General features: G+C 41.7%; 1 protein-coding gene across 1 annotated transcript in view; it reads right to left on the bottom strand.

Annotated features, from left to right (window-relative positions):
• The window catches only part of SYNE2 (spectrin repeat containing nuclear envelope protein 2), a 207,543-nt gene that overhangs the window by 60,597 nt on the left and 122,514 nt on the right, over window positions 1-24,432 (bottom strand). Inside the window, 18 exon segments of the mRNA XM_082485681.1 lie at window positions 82-214; window positions 1,294-1,490; window positions 3,471-3,602; window positions 4,197-4,370; window positions 6,131-6,331; window positions 6,501-6,620; window positions 7,697-7,798; window positions 8,944-9,153; window positions 9,411-9,563; window positions 10,146-10,277; window positions 11,226-11,367; window positions 13,386-13,498; window positions 14,455-14,580; window positions 15,618-15,785; window positions 17,495-17,680; window positions 21,793-21,900; window positions 22,693-22,812; window positions 24,176-24,250. Coding sequence (XP_082341807.1) covers window positions 82-214; window positions 1,294-1,490; window positions 3,471-3,602; window positions 4,197-4,370; window positions 6,131-6,331; window positions 6,501-6,620; window positions 7,697-7,798; window positions 8,944-9,153; window positions 9,411-9,563; window positions 10,146-10,277; window positions 11,226-11,367; window positions 13,386-13,498; window positions 14,455-14,580; window positions 15,618-15,785; window positions 17,495-17,680; window positions 21,793-21,900; window positions 22,693-22,812; window positions 24,176-24,250 — 2,592 coding nt within the window.

Below are 24,432 nucleotides of genomic sequence, written 5' to 3'. Positions count from 1 at the left end.
AAATACAAAAACCACTCAGAAGGGTCATTTTCACTGAAAATCACAATGTTTTATCTAAACCTGGGAGGAGAAATGACTTACAAACAAGCTGTTGATGTTATCCCTGATGGTGGGAAGATCCTGTGACACGTTGAGAGACTGCTCCTTCCAAAAATTCATTCTTTGCTGAGCAGAATCCAGCCATTTCATTAATTCCTCTGAGTCTCTGTTGTAGCTACAAGGAGGAAACAAAACACACAAACATATGCCTCCTAGTTGAGTCTAGGATACATTTCTCACCCTCCAAGTTGTTCTCCTCTCTGGGAGGAGGCATGTGCTATTCTGGCACCTGTGCCTCTACAAAAACCTGCAGAAGCATTGTGGATCAATGTGAAACACAGCAGTTCTGCTGAGGTACACACAAGACCCTTCCTATCAGCTCTTTTCAGCTGGTCTGCTCTCCCTGAAAATATCCTCTTTCTATATTCACCCAGCAGTTGCCAGGACAAGCTCACACGCGTGAAAAGAGCTTTGCTGGAGGTAAAAACCACCAGAGGAGATTGTACATGCTGCAAGATACAGTGCAGAATACACAGCAGGAACAAATACCAACAAACACTGGCATGCTCTCTCCACACTATGGGTCCAGCCAGCCTGAGCTCAGAGCACACAGACCAGGTGCAGGGAGAGCTGAGCATGGTACATCAGCTGGTGGACTGGGCTGTAGAGCCCCAGATTGCCTCCACCTGACTGCCAGGACAGCATTGACAGCTTGGGGCATGGGAAAGCACTGAGCATGCTTGGGTCTTCCCCCTTTGGAGAGCTTCAAAACACAAGTTGAGGCAGCATGTCAGCCAGGTCTTGAACATTGGTAAGGTGGATAGTGTACATGCACAGACAGGCACATTATGCCTTTGCATGGGAATCAAGGCTAGCTTGCATTTGCAGCAGGCCAAAATGCTTTGGGCAGCATGATCAGAGCTTGTGTTAACACTCCCAATGTACAAACTGCAGCACGATGCAGCTAGCTCTCACCTAGATGCACTGACTTTGCAATGGCAGCAATCAAAATATTCTTCCTACAAAAATAAGCAGGAAGTGAAGCACTCGTCTACACAGTGAGAGAAGATCAGCTGTGTAATAAAGAGCCACTTTTCTAATCACCACTGCTTTTTTTTTTCCTTTTTCTCATTTTTAAGATAAAGGAGCTGTGTTTTTTATTAATTCACTGTGATATTTCAGAAAATAAATCTATAGAAGGTCAGAAACTAATTTCTAGCTGATATCTCTAATTGCTTTCTGACTTATACCCACCTGACCAGGAGTTTGAGTAGCGTCTGAAGTCGATGTAGTTCATGGCCAACTTTTTTGTTTAAAGACAACCACAGCTCTTCCAGCTTCCTGATCTGGCTTCTTATTTCTGGACAGCTCACAGCAGTCAGCAATTTCTTCCCTTCTTTCACCATCTGGTACAGCCTCGCATGCTTTTCATCAACACTGCTTTTGATTTGCTATCAGAATATGGGAAGTTTGCATAACAATAATATTTTAAAAACCAAAAACACAGCTGGGAAAACATTTATCATTTGTTCTAACTTTTTAATCTTACACTTCCTCTGTCATGTATTTTATTTTCTAAACAGAACAAATCTGTACTTCATTATAAGCAAAAGGGACACAGGTTATTTTTTTTTGTTTCCTTTGAATAGGTCAAGACTGATCTCAATATAATTGAGATGCATTATCAGAATGACTGTGTTACGATTTGATGGGCTTTTTTGACACATGTAAACCTCAAGCAATGTACAAACACTCTCTATCAGATCTGGCTGCACTGTCCAAACATATGACTGTCCCAAGCAGAAAGTTATTGCCCTCCTGTTCTTAGAGGGCTCTCTGGCTCTATTCTATTAAAAAAAAAAACCAAACACATTACCAGTGTTTTGAAGGAATCTGTTGGGATAATTATTGAGTAATGGTGACAGGGAGAAATGAAGTGCGAACAGTGAAGACATTAAGTAAAAGACATAGGAGTGGTCTGGTTTGCTTAGACAGCTGAATAAAGACAAAGCATCATTTTACCTTTGCTACACTTCACTGGAAGATCAAAATAAGAAAAGGGAAAAAAAAAAAAACAAAACCCAAACCAACCCAGGAAGTAGATCAGTCCCAGGGAGAAGGCAGAAAATAGCAACTGTGTGATGTGCAAGTATTTCACTTCTCTCCAGACATAAGGGGCCTTTACAATATTATTAATAGGGATATTTCTCTCACAGGAATTAAGCCACAGAGATTGTTTTTCTGCTCTGTCCTTGAAATTGTGAAGCTCCAGTGCTGGGGCTCCCCTAAAAAGCACCTTCTAAAGCTTTACTACTTTGCACTCTTAAGTCTTTATTTGTCTTTAAAGACATAAGAGTGCAAAGTTAGTTAAGAACTTAAAAAGCCAAAGTGAACTAGGCAACTTCCCAGTCAATGGCTATGCAAATATTGCATGTCTCCTGTCTCAGTGTAACAGGCATCAAAAGCACCAGAGGGTCACTGTGATTTTAAATATCTACTGTTGATTTATTTCAAAAGCTTCACTGTAGCTCAGATTTTTCTGGGAATGTCCAATCATCTCTTTCATGAAGTCAACTAGATTAAATCACAATAGTCCTTTTTTCCTTTATAGTCTATGAATCTAAATATCAAACTGGACTCAATATAGACCCAAAGACTTGATTCAAAAATTTCTAATAGAGTGGGTCCTCTGAAGACCGAGAAAGATGAAACCTGTAAGGAATGCAGAGCATTCTCTAAAGATACATCATTAAGTGTACTAAACATTATTTCTTCTTAATTTTATATATTTCTTCTTAATTTTATAAAACAACCATAAAGGCTGGTTTCATATCCTTCTATTCAAATGTGTTTAAAACATACATAAAATGTTTCCAACTAGACTTGAGGTTCTAAATAAAGGTGTATCTCTGCCATCAGAGATGCAGCTGGGAACAAACCAGGAGCCTATTTGCCATACTGTACAAAAGAAATGTTATTCTCTTTGGTCAGATAGAAATCAGGACATCTTATTTTGAATTCTCAAGATTTTAAAAGGAGCTGGTAAACCTGTTGACGTTCTATTGCAACCAGCAGTTCAGATATTTGAAGGCACTGGGTGCTTTCTCCTCTCCCATAGGTTTGACATCATGGTGTGAAAATCATTCCTGAATTACAGGAAGTGTTCATTCCATGGCTCCCTGCTGTCGTCAGGACCCATGTAGTCTGCATACTATCTTCTCCCAAATATGTGCATTTGAAGACCAAGTTCTAAAGTAGCTATAGTCATTATTCCCACTTAAATGAATTTATAGCCCCTGGCTGAAATTAGTAACCTGATTTCCGGCTACTTTTAAAAGTTAAGTTTTCAGCTCGCATTCACACACAGACAAGGACATAAAGCTCTACACATCCATGAATAAAACAAGTCAGAGACACAGACACATAAATACCTGTAGAAGTGCAATCCTTTCCATTAACCTTTCTTCTGTTTCTTCCACCAAATTCACAGAAGGCAATGTAGAGGAAAGCGTCTCTAACTCCTTATTGAAAACTAGGCAATCATCATCAAATTCCATCCATTCCTAAAAAATACAGTGTATCATTAACATAGCACACATCTATCTGCATTTTTGCCACACCAAACTGAGGCCTTAATGCTTATTCTAGCATTAGCAGCTCTTACTTTAATGAAATAGAACACAAAAATAGGTGAATAGTATGGAAATATTAAAGTGAGATCTGATTTCACCAGAGATGAATTAATTAATTAATTCTCTAATATCTTCAAGGTTTCTTATTTTAAAGTGGTAAACTTAATTTTTTATTGTCTAGGAGTGTTTTAAGATAAATTTTTAGGTTTTATTTTAAAGGGGTGCTGGTATTTTTGTGCCTTAAATGGCTCTCCTGTCAGTCCAGGCGCTCAAAAATTACTGCAAGAAGTCATAAAGTCCCACCCATGTCAGAGTAATGGGTTGAAATGTCCACTTGCAGAGGTTTTCAAGGAAAAAAGCCAGTTTACTGGCAAACACAGAAAAAGTAATAGACTATTGCTGTCCAATGGAAACGGGAAAGGACAACTACCAGCCAAAGAATCACTGGTGCGGAAAGGGTTCCCCTAGACACAACTCTTCTTCTTCTCTCCAGCTTTTACTCTGGGGTTTCTTTTGACTCATTACCTTTAACAGGCTCTCTAGGTGTATACCATACTGGCAGGCCTTCTGCTCCAGCAACTTGACTTCATTCACCAGCTCTCTCCAGAATTCCTCTCTCTCTTGTAGGATGGAGGGAGTCACTTTCTTGGAAAATGCTTGCATGAAAGTCATGCGGGTCATGAGGTTGTGGAAAAAGTCCTGAAAAAAACAAGTTAAAGCTCACTCTTTGAGAGAGATCACAAAACCCCAGAAGGAGTGTGAAGAAGACAGAGACTTGCTGAGAAGAGCGTCCAGTTTCAGGGACTCTCATAGCTGGACTCAGGAGCCTTCTACCCAAATTCTGCATCACCCCAAGATGGGCAATTACTGCATAGGATAGGATATGACAGGATAGGATAGCAATGGAATGGAATATTTTCATTGGGAAGTGACCTACAACACTCATCTAATCCAATTGCCTGACCACTTCAGGGTTGACCAAAGTTAAAGTTATTAAGGGCGTTATCCAAATGCCTCTTGAACACTGACAGGCTTGTGGCATCATCCACCTCTCTAGGAAACCTGTTCCGGTGTTTGACCACCCTCTTGGTAAAGAGATGCTTCCTAATGTCCAGTCTAAACATCCCCTGGTGCAGATGAGCTGCATACACTATTTTCATTTATATATTTCTAAAGAAAAAGATCTATATTTATACTTTCAGTTCATATCAAATACAAAGATGTTGTAGGAAGACAAGGGAAGGAAGAATTCATCCATAAATAAATTCATGGTTTATCGTGAGGTAGCTGTCACCATTATTCATGTTGTTTCACCTGGATGGGAGGTGACTGCAAGCATCAAGGGTATTACCAGTTCAAAGGCCTAAGTAGTAGGCAGGGCACAATAATCCCTTGGGATAACTGGGTAACAGTTTGACTTAGCTATGGCTCAGCTGAGCTCTTGGGAAACCTCTGAATCTCAACAGAACACTTTCCTCCACCAAAAATCTTTGAGGGTTTAAGATCACACTCTTCAACCAAGATCTTCTTCACTAAGAACTAATAACTTAAGGACCATACTCCAGGGATAGGCTGTGTGAATATCTTGATAAGTCTTGATAACCAGGGCAGGGAAAATGGCTTTTGCAGTTTTCTTTTGCTTTTGTAAATCAATGTATGTATATTTGGACTACAGATACATTATTTGTTTTCCTTTGTAAATAAATTCCTAACATTTTGCTTTGCTAAGGGCAATTTGAGCGTGACAAACACAATTCCTATGACTGGAGTAGTGGTTTGCAGTGCTTGGCATCATGAAACAATTCTTAAGGGAGTTTGAGCTACTTGGAGCAGTTAAATCAAGGTATTGACATGACCGAGACATCTTTGAGTGACTAGCATTGGCCAGGGCTTCTTGCCAAGCAGCAGGACAGTGAGGACGCAGGTGCATTCTCAGCCATCTCCCATCAAGCATGTAGCAGCTGGGTACAAGGGACACCGGGCTGCCAAGGGGACGATCTAAACTATCCTCTGTTTGGAAAAGGAGCTGTTATGGGTAAGTTTCCTCCATCAGAATATGATGGCACAGAATGCTGAAAACAAAGGCTCAACTCCCAGTTGCTAGACAGCAACTTCAGGAACCTCACTACTGATTTATTGTCAGTAATTAGAAGGATGCGTTTTTCGCACATATCAATATGTTCTGAGGTAAGCCAAAGTATTATTAGACTGATAAAACTGAAATCCTGATCTTAATTTATCACCAAACCTGCAGTTGTAATAACAACCCTTCTCTCATAATTTAGTGGGTCCTATTTTGGTCTACTGAAAACTTTTACTTTGTTTTCTGCACATACTCCAGATCCTCCCCTAAGCTATGAGCTAGTTATTCCTCTCTACAACACTGGAGAGAAACCAGTCACAGAAAACGGTGCTCCTGCTATGCTGATCTGAGCAGTGCTGTGATAAGCATCTTATACCTTGTGATTTTCCAGGTGAGACTGTAGAGCTGCTCTGCTTTTCGTTAGCTGCTTTGGATCTTGTGCAATCTTCTCTCGTCCAATAGCTACCAGCTCTGCAAATCCATGAAGTAAGTCCTCATACTGGCTCTCACTGATGGAAGGAGAGTGCAGCTCTGCATACTTTGCTTTCAGAATCCCCCACATGTCATCTAAAACATCCTACAATGTAAACACAGTTTAGTGAATCATGAAGGACAGAAAAGAATCCTACAAACCCACACACACATTCCCAGAATGCAAAATAACCATCATCCTTTTGATGCTAAAAATACCTTGCTTACAAGAATCAAACCTTGCTGAGTAAGTGGAATCTGTACTGTGCTCTTACCTCTAATTTATAAGCTTCCTGGATTAAGGTGATAGGTAACTGAAATCTTTCCCCATAGCCTCTCAGTTTTGCTACTTGGTTTTCAAAGTTTTGCAGCTCCAAAGCACAGGCATCGGTTTTCTGAATTAAGAACAAAACAAGCTATTAGGAAGAGTTCTGTTCCATTACATTTCCTATTATCACTAGTCCTGCAGCAGATCCAGGGGCTGGATCTCTGCTCTGCTAGTACCGCGTAAGTTCACAATGAGACCCTGAGGTCCAATGAGCTTATATGCTAAACAGACAAGACCGTTCATGACACAGCTTACTGGGTTCACACAACACAGCCAGGAAGGGAATTCAGGTCTTGTGTCTCAGTCCAACATTCAACATACATTTTAGATTACTAATTCAAGAGCAGCCATTAAAAGGAATCATGGGCTCAGAAAACGCCATTTTTTCTTATGAATTAGAAAGACTCAGTCAAGGATGGATTGAGAAAGGTTCTCTCTGAAGGTAGGTTAGGTACCTCTGGCATTCCTTTTACAAGAGTGGTTACTTGACAGAATATATCTAAGGCAGCAGTCCCTGCTAGGGGATTCAGCAGTTCTGAACATAGCTTTCAGCCTAGCCGAAAGTAAACAAGGTTATGAGCCCGTAACAAAAAAGTTTCAGGACACCCTCTTCGCTTCACCAACAAGAAGATACATGGCTGATGACCATTCTGGGGAGGATATGCAGTCTATTCATTTTTAATTCTCTGCTAATCCCTATCAAGGTCAAAGAAAATAGCTTAATTGGTCAACTGCCATATGATAAAGTGCTCATAAATGCTGAATGACTAGATATAAATACTGGAGTCCTATTCCCACAAAGAAAAGCTAGTTTTGCATATAAAAAGGAATAACACGTGAAGTGTTGTACTTTGCTTAGCTCTTCCCTGCTGTAGTGTAATTACTCTGAGAGGCTGTGGAGAGACTGGTTCCTCCACTTCAACTACTGAAAGGACTGGAATTAGGTCTCACTATGTATTGGGGTGTAATAAAAAAATAAATAATAAAAAAGGGTGGCAAATACTGAACTGTCTCCTTCTCCCACTCTGAAAACCTAAGTGAGACTCAAACTTTAGAAAATATGAAACTTAATAGATTGCAGAAAACTGGAAATAATAGCTAATGCTGAGAGTTCTTCCTCTCCTTTCTTTCAAACGAAATTACCTGAAGCTGTTCAGAAACACTATGTCCACGCGTTGCATTCAAGCATTGTTGCAGAGCAGCTTTTTTCTCAGTTAACTTATCATAGAGCAGCCTGGTTTCATTCTGCAAAAGAAACAAACATCACAAGTATATTACATATCAGGAATATAGCAATGACCAGTCAAAATTACACAGCTAACAAAATGGTTACCTCTCATGGCAAAAGAACTTTTTTCGTCCTTAAAAAAACAAAATAAAACGTGCATTATGGGCCTAATGCAGTAATTTAGGGAGGGAAATTCTGTAGTCTGTGTAGTGTAAAAAAGCAGATTACTCTGTCACAATGATCTTCTATGCCTGTAAAAATCTGTGAAATTTATAGAGAAACAAATTCTTCTCTTCTGAAAATGAGAAAATGAGCCCATTACTGACGACTGATAGAGCTCCATGGATTCTGCATAAGTAAACATTGCAAGACTAGTCCTGCTACTGTTTGGAGGCAACATCCCAGTGTTCTTCAAAGGAACTGCTTTATTATTCAGCAGTAAAGAGCTAGGCTGACTTGCAAATATGATAAGCACACTGGAGTTTTGCTGGACATTGGAAACTGTATTTCAAAGGCCAGGCTTTTCTTTCCTTATTTCAGCCTAAATACCTTATCTGAATATTTTACAGCAATAGTTGGTAGATTTAGCCCATCACAAGAATCTATAGAAAAGTTTCTTATTATCTGCTTTTCTGAAAAAGAACAAAAAAAAAAAAGCACAAATTCACAAAACTATGGCTTCTGCTACAGTGGCACAAAATCTAAAGGTAAAGACAGTAAAAACAAAGGGTTAAATCAACCTCCAATACATAGCTAAAAGTAGCCCAGTGCCAGACATGGCACCAAAAGGGAAGAAGGCTGCCTCTCCTGAGTCCACACAGCAAAAGAAAGAATATTCGAAAGCCTCCTTGGCCAAATCCCTACACAGAGAAACTTGCTTTAGCCTGTAGCTCAGTATGCATGGGATCCCAGGTTACTTCCATCCTTTCTGCATGCAAATTTTCTGCTGTGATTAAGGCCTCTAAGGTATTCAGCATTGCACACAGCACTGTACACAGCAAAATTAATTTGCTTCTTGAGAGGCTAAGACAAGTTTGTTTAGTACCAAAAAAAAAAAAAAAAGAAAGCCCATTATAGATTGCTCATGTGTAACCCAAATGCATTAACACTGACAAGTCTAACAGATGCTATGAAACAAGATGTGCATTTGGCAGTGGAGTACCTGATAATTACTATTTTGATCCAGCCCAGCTTTCACTGAGCTGCTCCTTGAAGCAGTGGCAGCTTGAGTTTGTTCCAGCCGTGCCTGCAAGTTGTTAAAGCACTCGCAGAACACATCTGTGCTCCCACCAGCGCAGCTAATAGACTTCAGAAGATCATCCTTTCTATCACTCAGATCAGCATGAAGTTTTTGCAGCTCGACAGAAAGAGTCTAAAGGGTTGAAAGAAAGATAACATGAGTGAAAATGGTTTCTGTCCAAGGACTCTTGCCTGTAAAAGGCAGCAGGACTCAAGTTGATAATTGTTGTTAAAAGCCATAGGCCCAAATCTGTGCAATACCAAATAGTTTGGTGGAGTTATTCCTGAATAATACCAGCAAAACAGATAGGAAATACCAGGCCATATATATTCTGTTGTAACAGATATACACTGGGGTTTATCCTTCCCTGGATGCTTTAGGACATTTACCTCATAAAGAGCTTGCTGCACAGCTGCCTCTTCGGTGGAGAGGACTGAGGTGTTTAACATCTCCTCCATATTATTCAAACATCGGCTGATTGCCAGAAGCAGCTCAAACAATTTTCTGTCCAAATTGGAAGAGACTTCCTCTGCCACATTATCCTGGGTAAAGGCAAGTCAGAAGTTTTCAGTATTTTCACCCAAGGCATGGCTAAGATTTATTCATTTGTATAAGGTTAGAGGTTCAGTCAGCTAATAATAAAATGGAATTAATGCAATACTGAGGGACAGACTTGGATGAGACAGTTATATGCAGGTAATATTCAGAACTGTCAAAGCCAAAGCTGAGACAACGACCTTTTATGTATTGGGAGTGGCTGTGGTCTTACAGCTCTATAATCTCAGGCATGGGCACAATACGATTAATCTTGTCAGCTCAAATACTGCAGATTTACTGAAATCATTCCCAGGCTCCTTGCTTTATACAGTTTGAGGAGTTTTATCCACACTAGCAAATCTTTGGATTCAGGTAGCAGAAGTATCATAGCTGAAACTTGAAATGTTTCCTCTCAAAATCCTGAGGTGATTTCTACATTATAGTCCATACCTGATGCAAAAACTATACACTACAGTGAACGCCATTTGCAACAATACGATTATTGGCTATGTTTCCCAGTGCCCAAACAGTGTCTTGTGTCTAGAATCCGTGGTAATTATTACAATACTAGAACATGTCGTTTTTACCTGTGCATGCACCACGTTTGCTTCTTGGCTAAGGTCTCCCAGCTGGACAGTGAAAGTTTTCAGTTCTTCCACCGTTGGGGTTCCTGCACTAGCGAATGTGCCTCGGGGCAGCATGTTCATCTTCGTTGTAATCTAACATTTGGAAAAAGAATACTGCAATTAGGTGAACAGCTCAAATGAAGACAGGGCCATGGGCAACTAGATAACACTCCTCTCAAAAAGCATTAAAATGAAAGTTTAAAGGCATTAATGTAAAGCACCTGGATAGCAGAGTTCCCCTTTTACTGGCAAAAATTAGTTGGTTAGGCTATGCCCTGATGGGAGACTGACTGAAAAAGGAGCCTCTGGTTCCCAGCTTTAAGGGCTATAGACTGTAATTGATGTTAAGGCAGCCCTGCTGCCCCCTGCAGTGTAAGTCCTCACTGAAAAAGAGCTGACATTCATCCTTTTACATGACCAATATTCTCCCATGTAATGCAGTAATTTCAGAGAACACGGAATCTAGTCATTCTACTTGAATGTGAACAAAACTGTTAATAACAGAAATTATAGTTTGGTCCAAGCAGTAAAATTCTGCAGTCTGTTCAGAATGAATACATAGCTTGCTCTTGTTGCAATGTAAACATCACTTTTGATATGTGAGAAAGAGAGTACACAATGGTGAATGGCAGAACAAAATTTAAACCAGAGATTTGTTTTGACCAAAATGTTCTCACTTGCAACAACTAAGACTTAACCCACATCCATAAATTTCAGCTGGGAGCTTGCTGGCTAACTTTCTTAGTTCTGTTGAAAGAATTCAGCAGATAACATCTGGTCTGAATGTTAATTACAAGGACTCACCTATGTGCTCCCACACTATTCTTAGTAGTCACTATTTCAGAGACATTATTTACCTCAAAGTAAAATTAAAAGACAATAAAGAAAACAGTATGCAGTAAAAATTTCCTCTGGAGACTGCTTGCACAGATTTCAGTTATCTGATGAAGAGACATGATATGATGATGCAGGAAGATACATTAATTGCTATCTTTACCACAACCGTCTGCAGAAAAAGTGTTTTACTGAGCTTAAACGGACCTGAGGTTCCACAAGTTGGCAGAGAGGAGACCTCATCTTTGATGACAGCTCTTCCTGTAAATATTGCCATTTATTACCCGTTTGGTCCTTTGAAGTTAAGGTGGGATCAACTTGCTTGCTCTTTGGATCGGATTCTCCATTGCTGTATTGAGAAAACATTGTTAGAATGGCAAATACTGAAACAGAACAAGCAAAATTAGATTTGTAAGACTTCTTGCATAAGATTGGTTTCTACTGCCTCAAAACCAGAGTGAAACCAAGTGCATGGATGATCTTTAATCCAAGCTTCGATAAATTCCTTTGGGCTTTTCCCTTCCAGTGAAAGGGGCCTCCTGGCAGCCTCCATCTCTGGAATGGCAATATTGGGAGCATAGTCCTGTAGCATGTCTTGGTTCCACTCTGGAAGGTGCATGATCCCAATGTCCCCTTTTCAAAGATGCTGCCTTTAAACCTGGCCGGGTGTCTCGATGCATTTGCACAGCAAAGGCTGCCAACAGAGAAACCCAACTTGCCTCGGGATGGGCCTGCTTTAGTTTATGGCAGGAGTCAGTCCTGCCTGATATCAAGACTGACTAAACACTGGAGTCAGCCCAATATCAAAGAGGCTGTCACATAATTAAGACTCCATTTCTCTGGACTGTTGATGGCAGAAGTTTCCCAGCTTCTGCATTTTTTCTTCTAAAGGCATACATCCCTGCACAGGAAGGCCGACATCACTCCAATCTTCAAAAAAGGCAAGAAGGAGGACCCAGGGAACTACAGACCGGTTAGTCTCACCTCTGTCCCTGGGAAGGTAATGGAGCAACTCATTCTGGATGTCATCTCCAAACACATTAAGAAACAGGAAGCTATTGAAAGTGGTTAACACTGATTTACCAAGGGTAAATCACGCTTGACCAATCTGATAGCCTTCTATGATGTTATAACTGGTTGGCTGGATGAGGGGAGAACCATAGATGTCATCTACCTTGACTTCAGCAAGGCTTTTGACACTGTCTCCCATAACATCCTCATTAGGAAGCTGGGGAAGTGTGGGCTAGATGAGGTGACAGCGAGGTGGATTGAGAGCTGGCCGTGTGACAGAACTCAGAGGGTTGTGATCAGCAGCACAGAGTCTAGTTGGAGGCCTGTAACCAGCGGTGTCCCCCAGGGGTCAATACTCAGTCCAATCTTGTTCAATATATTCATCAATGACCTGGATGAGGGGATGGAGTGTATCCTCAGCAAGTTCGTTGAGGATACCAAACTGTGAGGGGTGGCTGACACTCCAGAGGGCCGCGCTGCCATCCAGCGTGACCTTAACAGGCTGGAGAGCTGGGCAGAGAGGTTCAACAAGAGCAAGTGCACCTGGGGAGGAAGAATGCTAGGCACCAGTATAGGTTAGGGGTGGACCTGCTGGGAAGCAGTTCTGAGGAGAAGGATCTGGGGGTCCTGGTAGGTAGTAAATTATCCATGATCCAACAATGTGCCCTTGTTGCCAAAAAGGCCAATGGAATCCTGGGCTGCATAGGGAAGAGTGTGGCCAGTAGGTCGAGGGAGGTCATTCTCCCCCTCTACTCTGCACCGGTGAGACCACAACTGGAATACTGTGTCCAGTTCTGGGCTCCTCAGTTCAAGAGGGACAGGGAACTCCTGGAGAGAGTACAGCGTAGGGCAACTAAGATGATTAAGGGATTGGAGCATCTCCCTTATGAGGAAAGGCTGAAAGAGCTGGGACTCTTTAGCCTAGAGAAGAGAAGGCTGAGGGGAGACCTTATTATGGTGTACAAGTATCTAAAGGGTGGGTTGAAGGAGGATGGAGCCAGGCTCTTTTTAATGGTTCCCAGTGACAGGACGAGGGGCAACAGGAAACAAGTTGGAACATAGGAAGTTCCGTTCAAATACATGGAAAAACTTCTTTACGGTGAGGGTGAGAGAGCACTGGCACAGGCTGCCCAGGGAGGTTGTGGAGTCCCCTTCCCTGGAGATTTTCAAGACCCGCCTGGATGCAGTCCTGAGTAATGTGCTTTAGGCAATCCTGCTTTAGCAGGGGAGTTGGACTGAAAATTCCGACTCTGAAAATTCCGTGATTCCATGAACGAATAGTGCTACTGCAAAGTTTCAGCAGGTTTAGGCAGTATTACATCACTGAATCTGGTAACTGATTTTGCTATTTTGTACCTTGATTCTAATTTCTGAGTCACGCTGTCCTCAAACTGTGGCTGCATTTTTTCGACGCACGATTCAATGAAGTCAATGAGGCTTTTCTGCTCAGCTGCTTTTACTTTCAGATCCTGTACACAGAGAATGGTGGGAACAGTAAAATCAGTTGCATGCACTGTATTAATCTGAAATTATGACTCTGCTTTTCCAATCACATTTTACATTAATTTATTTAGCAAAGAAAGTAAGAATACATTTATCAATAAAATGCAGTTTATGTGTAAACATGAGTTTACCCAACAAAATATTTTCTGAAAACATGTATTTTTATGGAATATATTTCTGCCTCAGGTAAAGTTTTAAAAGCAAAACCCATCAGTCAGAAACAAATCATGCACATGTGGAAATTTAAAGGCCATCGACTGCCATCCTTATACCGAGAAAAAGGCAAGGGAAAATGGGAATTTCCTGAAATATGAGGTCAAGCTGCATTAGTTAAAATGAGTGTCAAGTGAAAAGTAAGCGATTTTACCACTTCAGGTTGGATCATTTTCTCCAACTCTTTTCCAATAGCATGAAAAGGGCAAAAGCTAATTTTGAGTTAGCAAAACAGAAGTAGTTTACAGAGCACAGAACATCACAAGATTTTTTTATTGTGTTAATAACAACCTTAATGTCATTATGAGTTAACCCATGGGAAAATGTTCACAAAGATTTAGCTTCAGCTTCAAATGTGTCTTCAAAAGCAATGTCAATATATAGATTTGGATTTCATAATACATCAGTGATTCAAAGTTATGAGATTGGAGGGATGGGTGATGCCATCTGAATCACTATGATACAAGGCAAGTGTCAGGGTACCAATCAGCTCCACAGTATTACTAAACCATTTGGACACAGGATTTTGGGGGTGAGGCCTTTCTGCATCCTGACAAACTCCTCTAATCCTGGAGGAGAGGGGTGACCAAAACCTGCTCTTCACAGACTTGATCCAACAGTGAAAACTGTAGCAGGTAATAAACACAGCTGTCCCCCACACCCACAGGGGTTGTGGAACAGCCTGGCTCCTGGATGGTAGAAGAATTACCTGTGGGTGCTGGAAACCGTTGTGCCGAACGAGCGGCTGTTCAGCAAGGGCAAGCTGGGGCATGCTGGAGCCATTTGAGTGTAGGATCTCAAGGGGCTCTGGGTCGATCCTCTCCCTGTTGTGAATCTGTAAAGAGAGACTCATTGTGGGAAGGCTTCCAGACTTGCTAAGAGGGCAGAACCCACAGGTGCAGTTTGGGGAAACGGCAAAAGTGGACCTGTCTCTGACTTACCATACATAGAATCAGCAGTGCATGAAACGCAGTTGCTACTCTTGCAAAGATTTCTGTCCAGTTCCATTTACTGAAAGTTTGATCCATTCTAACCTGCTGCTAAAGCCCTCACGTTTCTCTCCCTGACAGTTACAAGGCTTGTTTTGCATTTCCTGTTAGCAGATTAATTGATACTAAACCTCCATTCTTATTGTTTGACCAAATTATAGGGAAGTGCAATTTATGATCATAAATTGGTTCATGCACCTGGATTTTCTATCTATCTGTGCTCACAGAGATATTTCAACAGGAGCCTTTAACAGTGCTAATTTTCCCCTGGGTCATTCGAGTTCCCTTTTAGACTGTGCTCCTCCAGCACCAGAGAGACTGGCTTTTTTTATGCAAACACATCAGGTGGGCTTCTCTGGCCCCTTGCACAATGGAGTGTGAATAAGCTCTGAAGCTGGGAGTTACTGTCTCACCCATTGGGAAACTCAGCAAAGACTGTGTAGCTGTGGTGCAGGAGAGCTGGCAGTCACTGCCCTTGCCATTTACGCATTCTTCAAAGAGAAAGTTACTGCTTAAAGGCCTCTTTGCTGTGATACTGTCATAGACAAACTTCATGGCATTTTAAAGGCTTTTGAAAAACCAAACCAAAACAATAAACCCTTTCTGTCCTTTTCCTGTACTCCTCACATAAAATCTTGACCTCTGTCACTGAGCACTTAAACCAGAAAAGCTGTTGTTCAGACTCATTAAAAATCCACTACTCGCTGCAAACTACAAATAATTATACAGCACTGTAAAGTAGAATAATAGCAAGTCTGACATTCCTTACTGACTTTTCTCCCTTCCTTACTTCACATGGTGAGCTCTAACTGTTCTTCTGCAACTACAGCACATTAAAGCACCATGACTCTCTCTTGCTCTGCATAGCATTCATATGCTTTACCTGCTCTTCATTGTATCTATCTTGAAGCATTGTCTGGACTTTTTCCAAATTGCACTTCACTTCCTTCAGCTTCAAGGAAAGCGCCTCTGTCTCTTGTTGGTACTGCGGGCTACCTCCACAATCTTTCCATAAAGAAAGGACATTTTGTTCAATCTCTGATAACATCACCTAGAAGGGACAGCAGTCAATTATTTATTCTTAGAAATACAACACTCTCTTTTTATTGTGAACAATTAAATAAAACTGTTTCAAGCAACAGCCTCTGCAGGAAGTTATATTAACTCAGATATGGAGTAATAAAAAAGGAGAGCAGAAATTATAGACTCCATTTGGATGCAACCAAGAAGGCAACACACCCCAATGGAGGAGAAGGAGGCAGTGCACAGACTGATCGCATCATACTTTGGGAGGAATGATGCTGAATTACCAAAATGTCACCATGTGTCAGCCAGGCCATTGTAAACTGTTGGGGTCTGGGTTTTGATTCAAGCTGCTGTGAATCAAAGTGCATTTCTGCATGACTTTAAATTCATGTTTTTAAGGTGAGTGTGGAGACAGGCACCATGGCTCAACTGCAAAGTAATCAACTGCAATACATTAACTGCTTTACATCATACGTCCATATCTAAAGACTGCTTCTGCTTTGAGCTATGTGTATTTTTCTGTGTAGATCTTGACTAGGTTAGAAAAACCTCCCCCTTGCCAAGTTCACATCCTAACACTGAGCCAAATTGTTAAAAGCCGACAGGAATTTAGCAGTGCTTACAGCTGCCTGAAGCCTGCTTGTTTTTACTGGTTGGAACTGCCCAGTTGAGTCTATGCTGACACGAACCCTGAATAGGATCCAGACACAGCCAGCTATTTAGGTGCATTCAGAATCCTAATTCCCAGAGTTCAGCACCAGAGCTTTTGGCTGAATCACAGCCTAAACCCAAAGGCACTTCTTGGCGTGGACTCAGTTCCTATTAAAAAAATCCCACCCTCCACCAACAACAAAACAGCTGGAAATGTCTCCTAGTAATTTAAAATGGGGACATTTTGGTATTGGCTCCTTTATGGTGAGTGAAATTTGTTGCTTTAGGTAGACTCAGTACTTGAAGCAAACTGGTACACCAGACTGGCACCACAGGGAACTTCAAAGTGGCGTGCCTGCACATTTTCTTTTAATCTGCACACCAGAGAAAAAAGCTGCATGCCAGGACTCCCACCCACCCCAGCCCGTCACGCCAGTCCTTTTTTCTTCCACCTGTTTTTGCCAACGGGTACCACCCACTCCTTTCCTTCCGCTGCCATCAAGGGCAAGAGGCTGCCCTAGAAGTACAGCAGTAGGTCCAAATATCACCACTGCTCACAGAGGGCAGGGGAAAATCCCTATCTTTCCACCTATGCTGTCAGCCTTTAGCAAAAAGTGCAAAAGAAGAATTTACCAGCGTGGAACCTATCTTATATCAGTCTTTTAAATCACTCTGACAAAAATAGATAGTGAAAATGTCAAAAGAAAAAAATATTCCTTTTTTTCTAGCTGATTTATCATGATGACCAATGAAAAATTGCCTTTTAATAGAGGATTCAAACTGTACTGAGCCACGTTTCTGAAAATAATCCAAAGAAAACCAAAACTTTAAAAATACTCAAGAGTTCTACCTAAATCCCCCAAATGCATAAAGATCCCAACTCTAAAACCAGGTATTTTAACTAAGCCCTTGGAAAGCTGCACCTCAAACTGAAGCCAAGCGGTTACCTGTTTTCTGCACAGTGTAATGAAGCCGATTAAGCAGGGAGAGGAGAAGCAGTAAACACAGCTTTTCTGCAGACACACACCCCAGGGAAGGGCAACTTGTTTGGACGACAGCAGCAAACTGACCGCTCCATCTTACCTCGCAATCGGCCAGCTTCTGTTCCACCATCTGCTGCATTTTGGGGGTCTGGGGGTCTGACCCCAGGGACACTTTAGTTTTGTCTAGGCATTGTTCCAGCTCGGCAACCTGGGCCTGGCACACCTGGAGGATCGTTTCTGGCTCAGGCCTACCACCATCCACCGCTTCAGGAGGCAGCGTGTCACTCTGAAGCAAAGCACATGAAAGAAACACGGTTATCTATCCGTTTTTTTTCTTTCTGTCCCCTCCCCTTACTGGTGGGAAATGTTTAACGTTCACACTCACAGAGCTCTGAAACCACTCTGCTGCCGTGTTCCCAGATTAAAAAAGAAAAGAAAAAAAGAAAAAAAAAAAAAGAAGGAAAAGAGAAAAAGAAAGGGAAACTCAGCAGCCAGGGGATCTGGGATCTGGTGTAACTGGTTTCCAGGCAGCGATTTGCATTTGCCCAGGTACACCTGAGCGCACAGGAAGTGGGATGACTCACTATTAACCAGTTCTCCCCTGAGGAGAGATGTTTTTCTGTGGGAGTTAGATGTAAAAGCAATGCATTTTAAAGCTGCAAAGCAAGCTGTTGGGCAATGCTTATAAGCTACTTACATGTTCGGTTCCAACAATCAAATATGCTTTATTTGGGCTCTAGGTCACACAGAAAAAAAAAAACGGTGTATTTTTAAGTATGTCTTGTGTAGTTCTTTCTGCTTATTTGCCCTCCCTTAAGAAGCAATATTCGTAATAAGCACTTCCGTAATAAGAAGTCCGAAATGCTTTGCGATATCAGCAGTTGCTTGGAAGGCTGTACAGATATGTATACACCTCCAACACATGCAAATACTGGTACTTAGTAAGTAAATCAAGCACACCACCACATGAACAAAACTACCTGTACACTCCCACGGCTCTGGAGCGCACATTCAGACAATCGAGATGGTCAGTGGTAGTGCAAAAGATCCATGTTAAAACAAGATTTGGCAGAAAATCGGAAAGCAAAAATGCATTGTTTCAGCTATGAATGTCTTACTTTAATCCTTACTGTCCTTGTTTACTTCTAAGATAGTATGGGGCAGTGTCATTAAACACAGAAAGTAAATCTGAGTATACAGATCCCAGAGCAGTCTAAATATGTCTACTGAGGTATACATGACTGAAGAAATAAAACAGTACCAGTTTACTTCAATCTCCGTGTTAAATTTCCAGCTCTAGTTCTAAGCCTGTTTGGTTTAGTTAATTCATTTAAATTAGAAAACATTACACGTGTATAATACTGTGCACGACAACCTTTCATCACACTTGAATGTGTACATAAGCATTTAGTTTACAGTTCTGGCATGACCTGCCACTCCCCAGCTAGACATTGATGTTGCAGTAAACTTTACCCCCTTCCTCCACAGAAATAGAAAAATAGATATATAGTCAAATTAATTGAATAAAACAAACCGGTATCATCTGCGCAAGTGACCATACATGTGTCAAGCATTCAACCTAACCTTGAATGTTTCCAGGGATGGGGCATCTACCACCCCTCTGGGCAACCTGTGCCAGTGTTTCATCACTCTCATAATGAAAAAGTTTCTTCCTTATACCTAGTCTAAATCTACCCTCATTTAGTTTAAAACCATCACTCCTTGTCCTATGACAACAAGCCCTACTAAAAAGTCTGTCCCCATCTTTCTTATAAGCCCCCTTTAAGTATTCAAAGGCTGCAATAAGGTCTCCCCGGAGCCTCCTCTTCCCCAGGATGAACAACCCCAACCCTCTCAGCCTGTCCTCTCTATGAAAAGCATCTTTAAAGTTCTGCCAGCTCTGTTCTGCTCCCTTGCCCCTGAGGGCAGTTTCCAAGGGGGTCCTCTTCACTAACTCCTTGAAGGGCTGGAAGTTTGCTTTCATAAAATTCAGGGTCCTGATTTTACTCTTTGCCTGACCCATATCCCTCAGGACTGTGAACTCCACCAGTGTGTGATCACTACAGCCCAGTCTGCCTCCAATCTTGGTGTCACCAATTAGCTCACTTGCATTGGTGACCATCAGGTCCAGTATTGCATCCCCTCTGTTGGGCCTGTCTATTACCTGGCTTAAGAAATTATCCTCCATGCATTCCAAGATTCGCCGGGATTGCCTACATTTTGTCTCACAGCTTGTCACAGGCAAACCTGATATTATCCCCCTCCTTCTGCAAGCCTAGTTTAAAGCTCTGTCAATCAGCCCCACTTGCTCATGAGCAAAGACCCTCTTTCCCCTTTGTAAAAGGTGAATCTCATCTGATGCCAGCAAGCCTGGTGCCTTGTAGGCTATCCTATTATCAAAAAACCCAAAACTGTGGTGGTGACACCAGCCACGGAACCATGTATTTATAAACTGGGTCCATCTTTTTCTTCCAGTGTCACTGCCCACAACTGGAAGAATAGAGGAAAAAAATTGCCCTTGCCCCAGATTCCCTTACCAATCGTCCTAAGGCTCTGAAGTCTCTTTTGATTGGCCTTGGACTATGTGTTGCAGCTATATTGACATCCACATGGAATAGCAATAGTCCAAAGGCCGTACCAGGCTAGGAAGTTTCCTAGTGACGTCCTTAACCTGGGTCCCAGGGAGTCAGACTTCCCTGAGAGGAGGGTCTGTCCATCATATTGGACCCTCTGTTCTCCTTCAAAGGGAGTCACCTACAACTATAACCTGTCTTTTCTTCCTTGTCCAGTAATTCAAATGTTTCTCTGAATCCTAAATTGTGTTTTAGTCTGCTATAACTGAATTTGGAAGCAGGTATGTTTGCATGGGAGGGACAACATGCCAGAGGGAGGAAATGGTATCATTTAGCAATCACTAAGATAGTAGGAATTGTTTAATTTTAGCATGCAGTTAAGCTCTAAATGGAGAACATAATCAACTTTATAAGTCTCTACACATACACACATGTCTAGGGAAAACAAATAGATTTACCATTTATAAAAATAAATGTCTCCCTTCTGCTACAGGGAGTTGTGTAGCGTATGGAAAAGTCACAGCGTAGCACAACACTGAAGTGGAAAAGATATTGCAAGCAAAAAAGCTGTCCGGTATCCTTTGAGGAAGGAGGTCTCCTCTAAAAAACCTGCCTGCTTGAGCAAAGAAGGACCCTTGCTTACAGCCTGACAAGACACTCTCCATAGACCACAGAGCCACTGTGTCCACCTCAAGAAAGCACTCCACTGAACTGGTTTATCGCTGGGTCTGACAGGTCATGGGTGCCCCTGAGGGCAAGATGCTGACAGAACACAGCGGTATATGCCATCTTATAAGGCTCCTGGAAACTCAAAATGTTCAGCTGGAGGTTAAGTCCCTTGAACACAGGTGTCTAAAATCCCATTATCCTCAATGGAGATTTCCTCAGTGCAGCCTGGGGTTCGGCACAGCCTAGCACAGACAAGTGTGCGAGCTCAGCTGAACGGCGTGCTGTGCTTAGGTACTGCAGTGACTACATCTCCTGTGGCTACAAACGGAGCTTAGACATGTCCTGTACACGCAGAAACCAACAGCATCACAGTGCAGCAGAGAGAAAAAACACAGGGAGATCACACGTACAATTACATCATATACAACACACTCACAGAAGGCAATTTCTTTAATATCAATACAGAATATATTGTGCTGCTGGCTGAGTTTTAATAGTTTGCTATGGTTTTTCAACTATAAATTAAAGGTCAGGCATGATGGAATGAGTCAGGGGAATGAGAGACAAAGTGACCTAGGAGCCTGCTCCTGCCCCAGGCAATGACGGATTCTGTCTTCTTCCATGTTTTAAACTCAGGAAGAGCCGAGGCTGCTCTGCTACCAGTCTGCTGCTCCTGGCCTTCCTGGAGCATTCATGTCTGCCTCCATGCTCTCTTTTGTCTATAACCTATAGTCTGCTGCACACTCCTCCCTTAGCCTGTGCATACCCTTCTGCAAAGCAGTAACATATAGGAGTGTCAATCTCCTTAACTTCTCCTTTAACTGCCACTTAAAAATCCCATAGTTGATGTGTGTTTACATCACTTGAACCCCTCCATTCATACCTGCATGAACGCCAGATTCTTACTTCCTGAAAATACTCCATTTTGTTCCATAGTAAATTGCATTTCCAACGAGCAAATCAAAATGTGTTTATTATCACCCAAAGCAGCAATATGAAGGGGCCCACAAAGGGTTGTAGGTATCCTACCATATAATAAATACTGCAACAAACTCCAGTAGCATAACTGTAACAAAACAGGGCCTCTGCCTGCTAGGTAGATTATACAACAAGCTCAGGTCACCTTGTTCAGCCCACTTCAGACCTTCAAACTCACCATAGCCTGACTGCCATCACCTCTGCCAGGGTCTTCAGTGCTCTGCAAAGTTTGCATAGATGTTTCCTCACCATGTTTACTGTGTGACCGCATTATCTCATCAGCATCCTGTAGACAGAGAAGCAACAATAGAAGTATTTGTTGTGCTAGAGAAGCCTCAAAGGGCAGCAGCCACTCAACTTACAGTGGTCCTGGCCCAAGAGTATTCACAGAGAGAAGTTCTCTTATGCCTGTGACATTGATATACTAACAATTGCAGCTGTCACAACTTTATCAAAACACGATGAAGAACAGAATGCCACCAAAATTGTAGCCAACTGGGTGTCTTAGATGCTGATCTTCTCATGTACAAAGAGAAGCTCTTCCAAAAATCATCACCCAACAAAATGCACATTTTACAGCCTTTCCAGGAATTAGTGAAACAAATTAGAATCCTATAATCATAGAATAGTTTGGGTTGGAAGAGACATTTAAAGGTCATCTAGTCCAAGCCCCCTGCAATGAGCAGGGACATCTTCAACTAGATCAGGTTGCTCAGAGCCCTGTCCAACCTAACCTTGAATGTTTCTAAGGATGGGGCTGGTTTGCTGCTTCCAGACATGCATTTCTATCTTTGGGGGTTTTGTCAGGCTAGAAGAAATTAATATAGAATCATAGAATCATTCAGGTTGGAAAAGACCCTTAAGGTCATTGAGTCCAACCAATATGCGCAACAGGAAAAGAGATTTTAAAGGGCAAAATTTAGTTGGTATGGAAGATGGAGGATCTGAATAAGGCCATCACATCCTGCATTTCTACAGTTCTCTTGCTTTGCACACTTCAGCAATACCTAGGACTTGTGCAGTTGTTTTCTGTAAAGATGAGTTCCGATCCCCATGGAGATAAACTGGACCACATTACCTGAACGATGCCATCTGACAAGGTACCAGAAGACCAGGAGGTTGCACTGTCTTCCTTGTGCCTTTCATCATCTCTTTCTGAAGGCCAAAAGCTTGCATCTTTCTCTGTGGCTGTACTTCCCTTTGAAAGCAGTACCAGCTCAGCATTAGGTTGTGAACAGGAAGCTCTGATATTCCTTCAGGCAATGTAAGTTACTGCAAATCTTTAGTAACACTTTACTCTATTTCTGCCTTGTTTATCTATCTTTATTGTGTTTCCCAAATCCCACCTCTTCCCTTGCTCTATAGCTCTGCTGCAAGGTGAATGGCAGCTGGATGACACTGACAGTTTTCTCCAGAGACCTCAAGAGTATCCTCATTTTTTCACACTATTTAAAAAAATTGAAAAATTACAAGTAACAATCTTTCTCCTGTTCTGTCTCATAAAATGTCCTGTATGTAAAGAAAACTGCACCAACGAAGGTGCAGAATCAAAACCTTGAAACTGAAGTGCTTGGATCAGAGTAGTAAGATACCACCTCTATCAAAGCTGTTTGGACTTCTTCACACTGTCTAGCCATGGAATGTCATCCTTGACTAGGCTAAAGCAACTCCTCCAATACTCTATCACCTCTTTGTCACATTTCCTTTTGATTTTTGTTGCAAGGATGCAGCAAAAAGGCTAATATCCACAGAGAAGACTTCAGAGAAATGGAGACTTCAAAACTTGATGGAGGCCACAGTCTCCTCCATGAGATGCAGATGACAGAAGCTGGTCCCAACCAGCCTAGGCAGTCTGTGAACTGCTGTGCAAGTGGATAGGTAGGCTACAAGCTCACCAGCACTTCTGCACATTCCTGATTTAATTCAAACACATCTTGTTTAGTCCCTAGGCTGCAGAAAATCGTGCAGAAAGTTTCATGGATTTTGTTTTTCTTTTTCCAAAAGCTATTAACTTTATCATGAACCCTTAGTCCCAGCTTTGGTCCTCTGCAGTTCACCTGGGCATTCAGACTCCCCAGATTCAGAGCAACCTGTTGAGCAGTGTCTCCCAGTTTCTCCCATGCTCCCAGAAATCTCTCCTGTCTTAACTTCATTCCAAGTAGTCTGATCATGCCCTTTCTTTCTTAAGCTCTGACATGCAAATAATTTTGGTTGTTTCTTTTAAGTTTTAGCACTTCAAAAGCTATCCAATTCTCTCTGAAACCCACCTCCACATATAAATATTGGCATTTAGGCCCATATTTTGCCACTAGCACTTCCATAAAGGGGGTATTACTGTATAAACAATCCCACCAAAAGCGGGATCACACATCACAGAATGATGTGCTGTGTAATATTGGTACGCTGGCTCAAGTGGAATTTCTTAGTATCCTGGGGTGATAACAGATATTTCAATTTGTCCTGAAGTATTTTGGATTTACACATTTTTCATAATTTGTCCTCTAGCAAAATCTTCTATCTTACATATACTGCTGTATGTATAAGATACATACTGAACTCACCTTACTGTGGAAAGAACAGTCTTCTGATTCTTCATCTAAAGAAGGTAGAAGAGACATCATTCCTCTTTTTTTCAACTACAAAAATACACACAAAGAGACAGCCCAATTATTCATGACAAGAACAGTAAAAACATCTTCTCTTCTGCCTGTAAACCAAAAGAAAGTTACCATTTGGGGTCCACTTCTGGAGAAGCACTGAACAGCTGCCACCCTACATTAAAGTAATCGAAAACTGCAGGTACTGAGCACCTCTGAAA

This window comes from Vanellus vanellus (assembly GCF_965231255.1).
Source record: "Vanellus vanellus genome assembly, chromosome: 6".
NCBI classification, from domain to species: Eukaryota; Metazoa; Chordata; class Aves; order Charadriiformes; family Charadriidae; genus Vanellus; species Vanellus vanellus.
The sequence above is the reverse complement of the archived record's forward strand: the minus strand, read 5'-3'. Positions and strand labels throughout refer to the sequence as shown.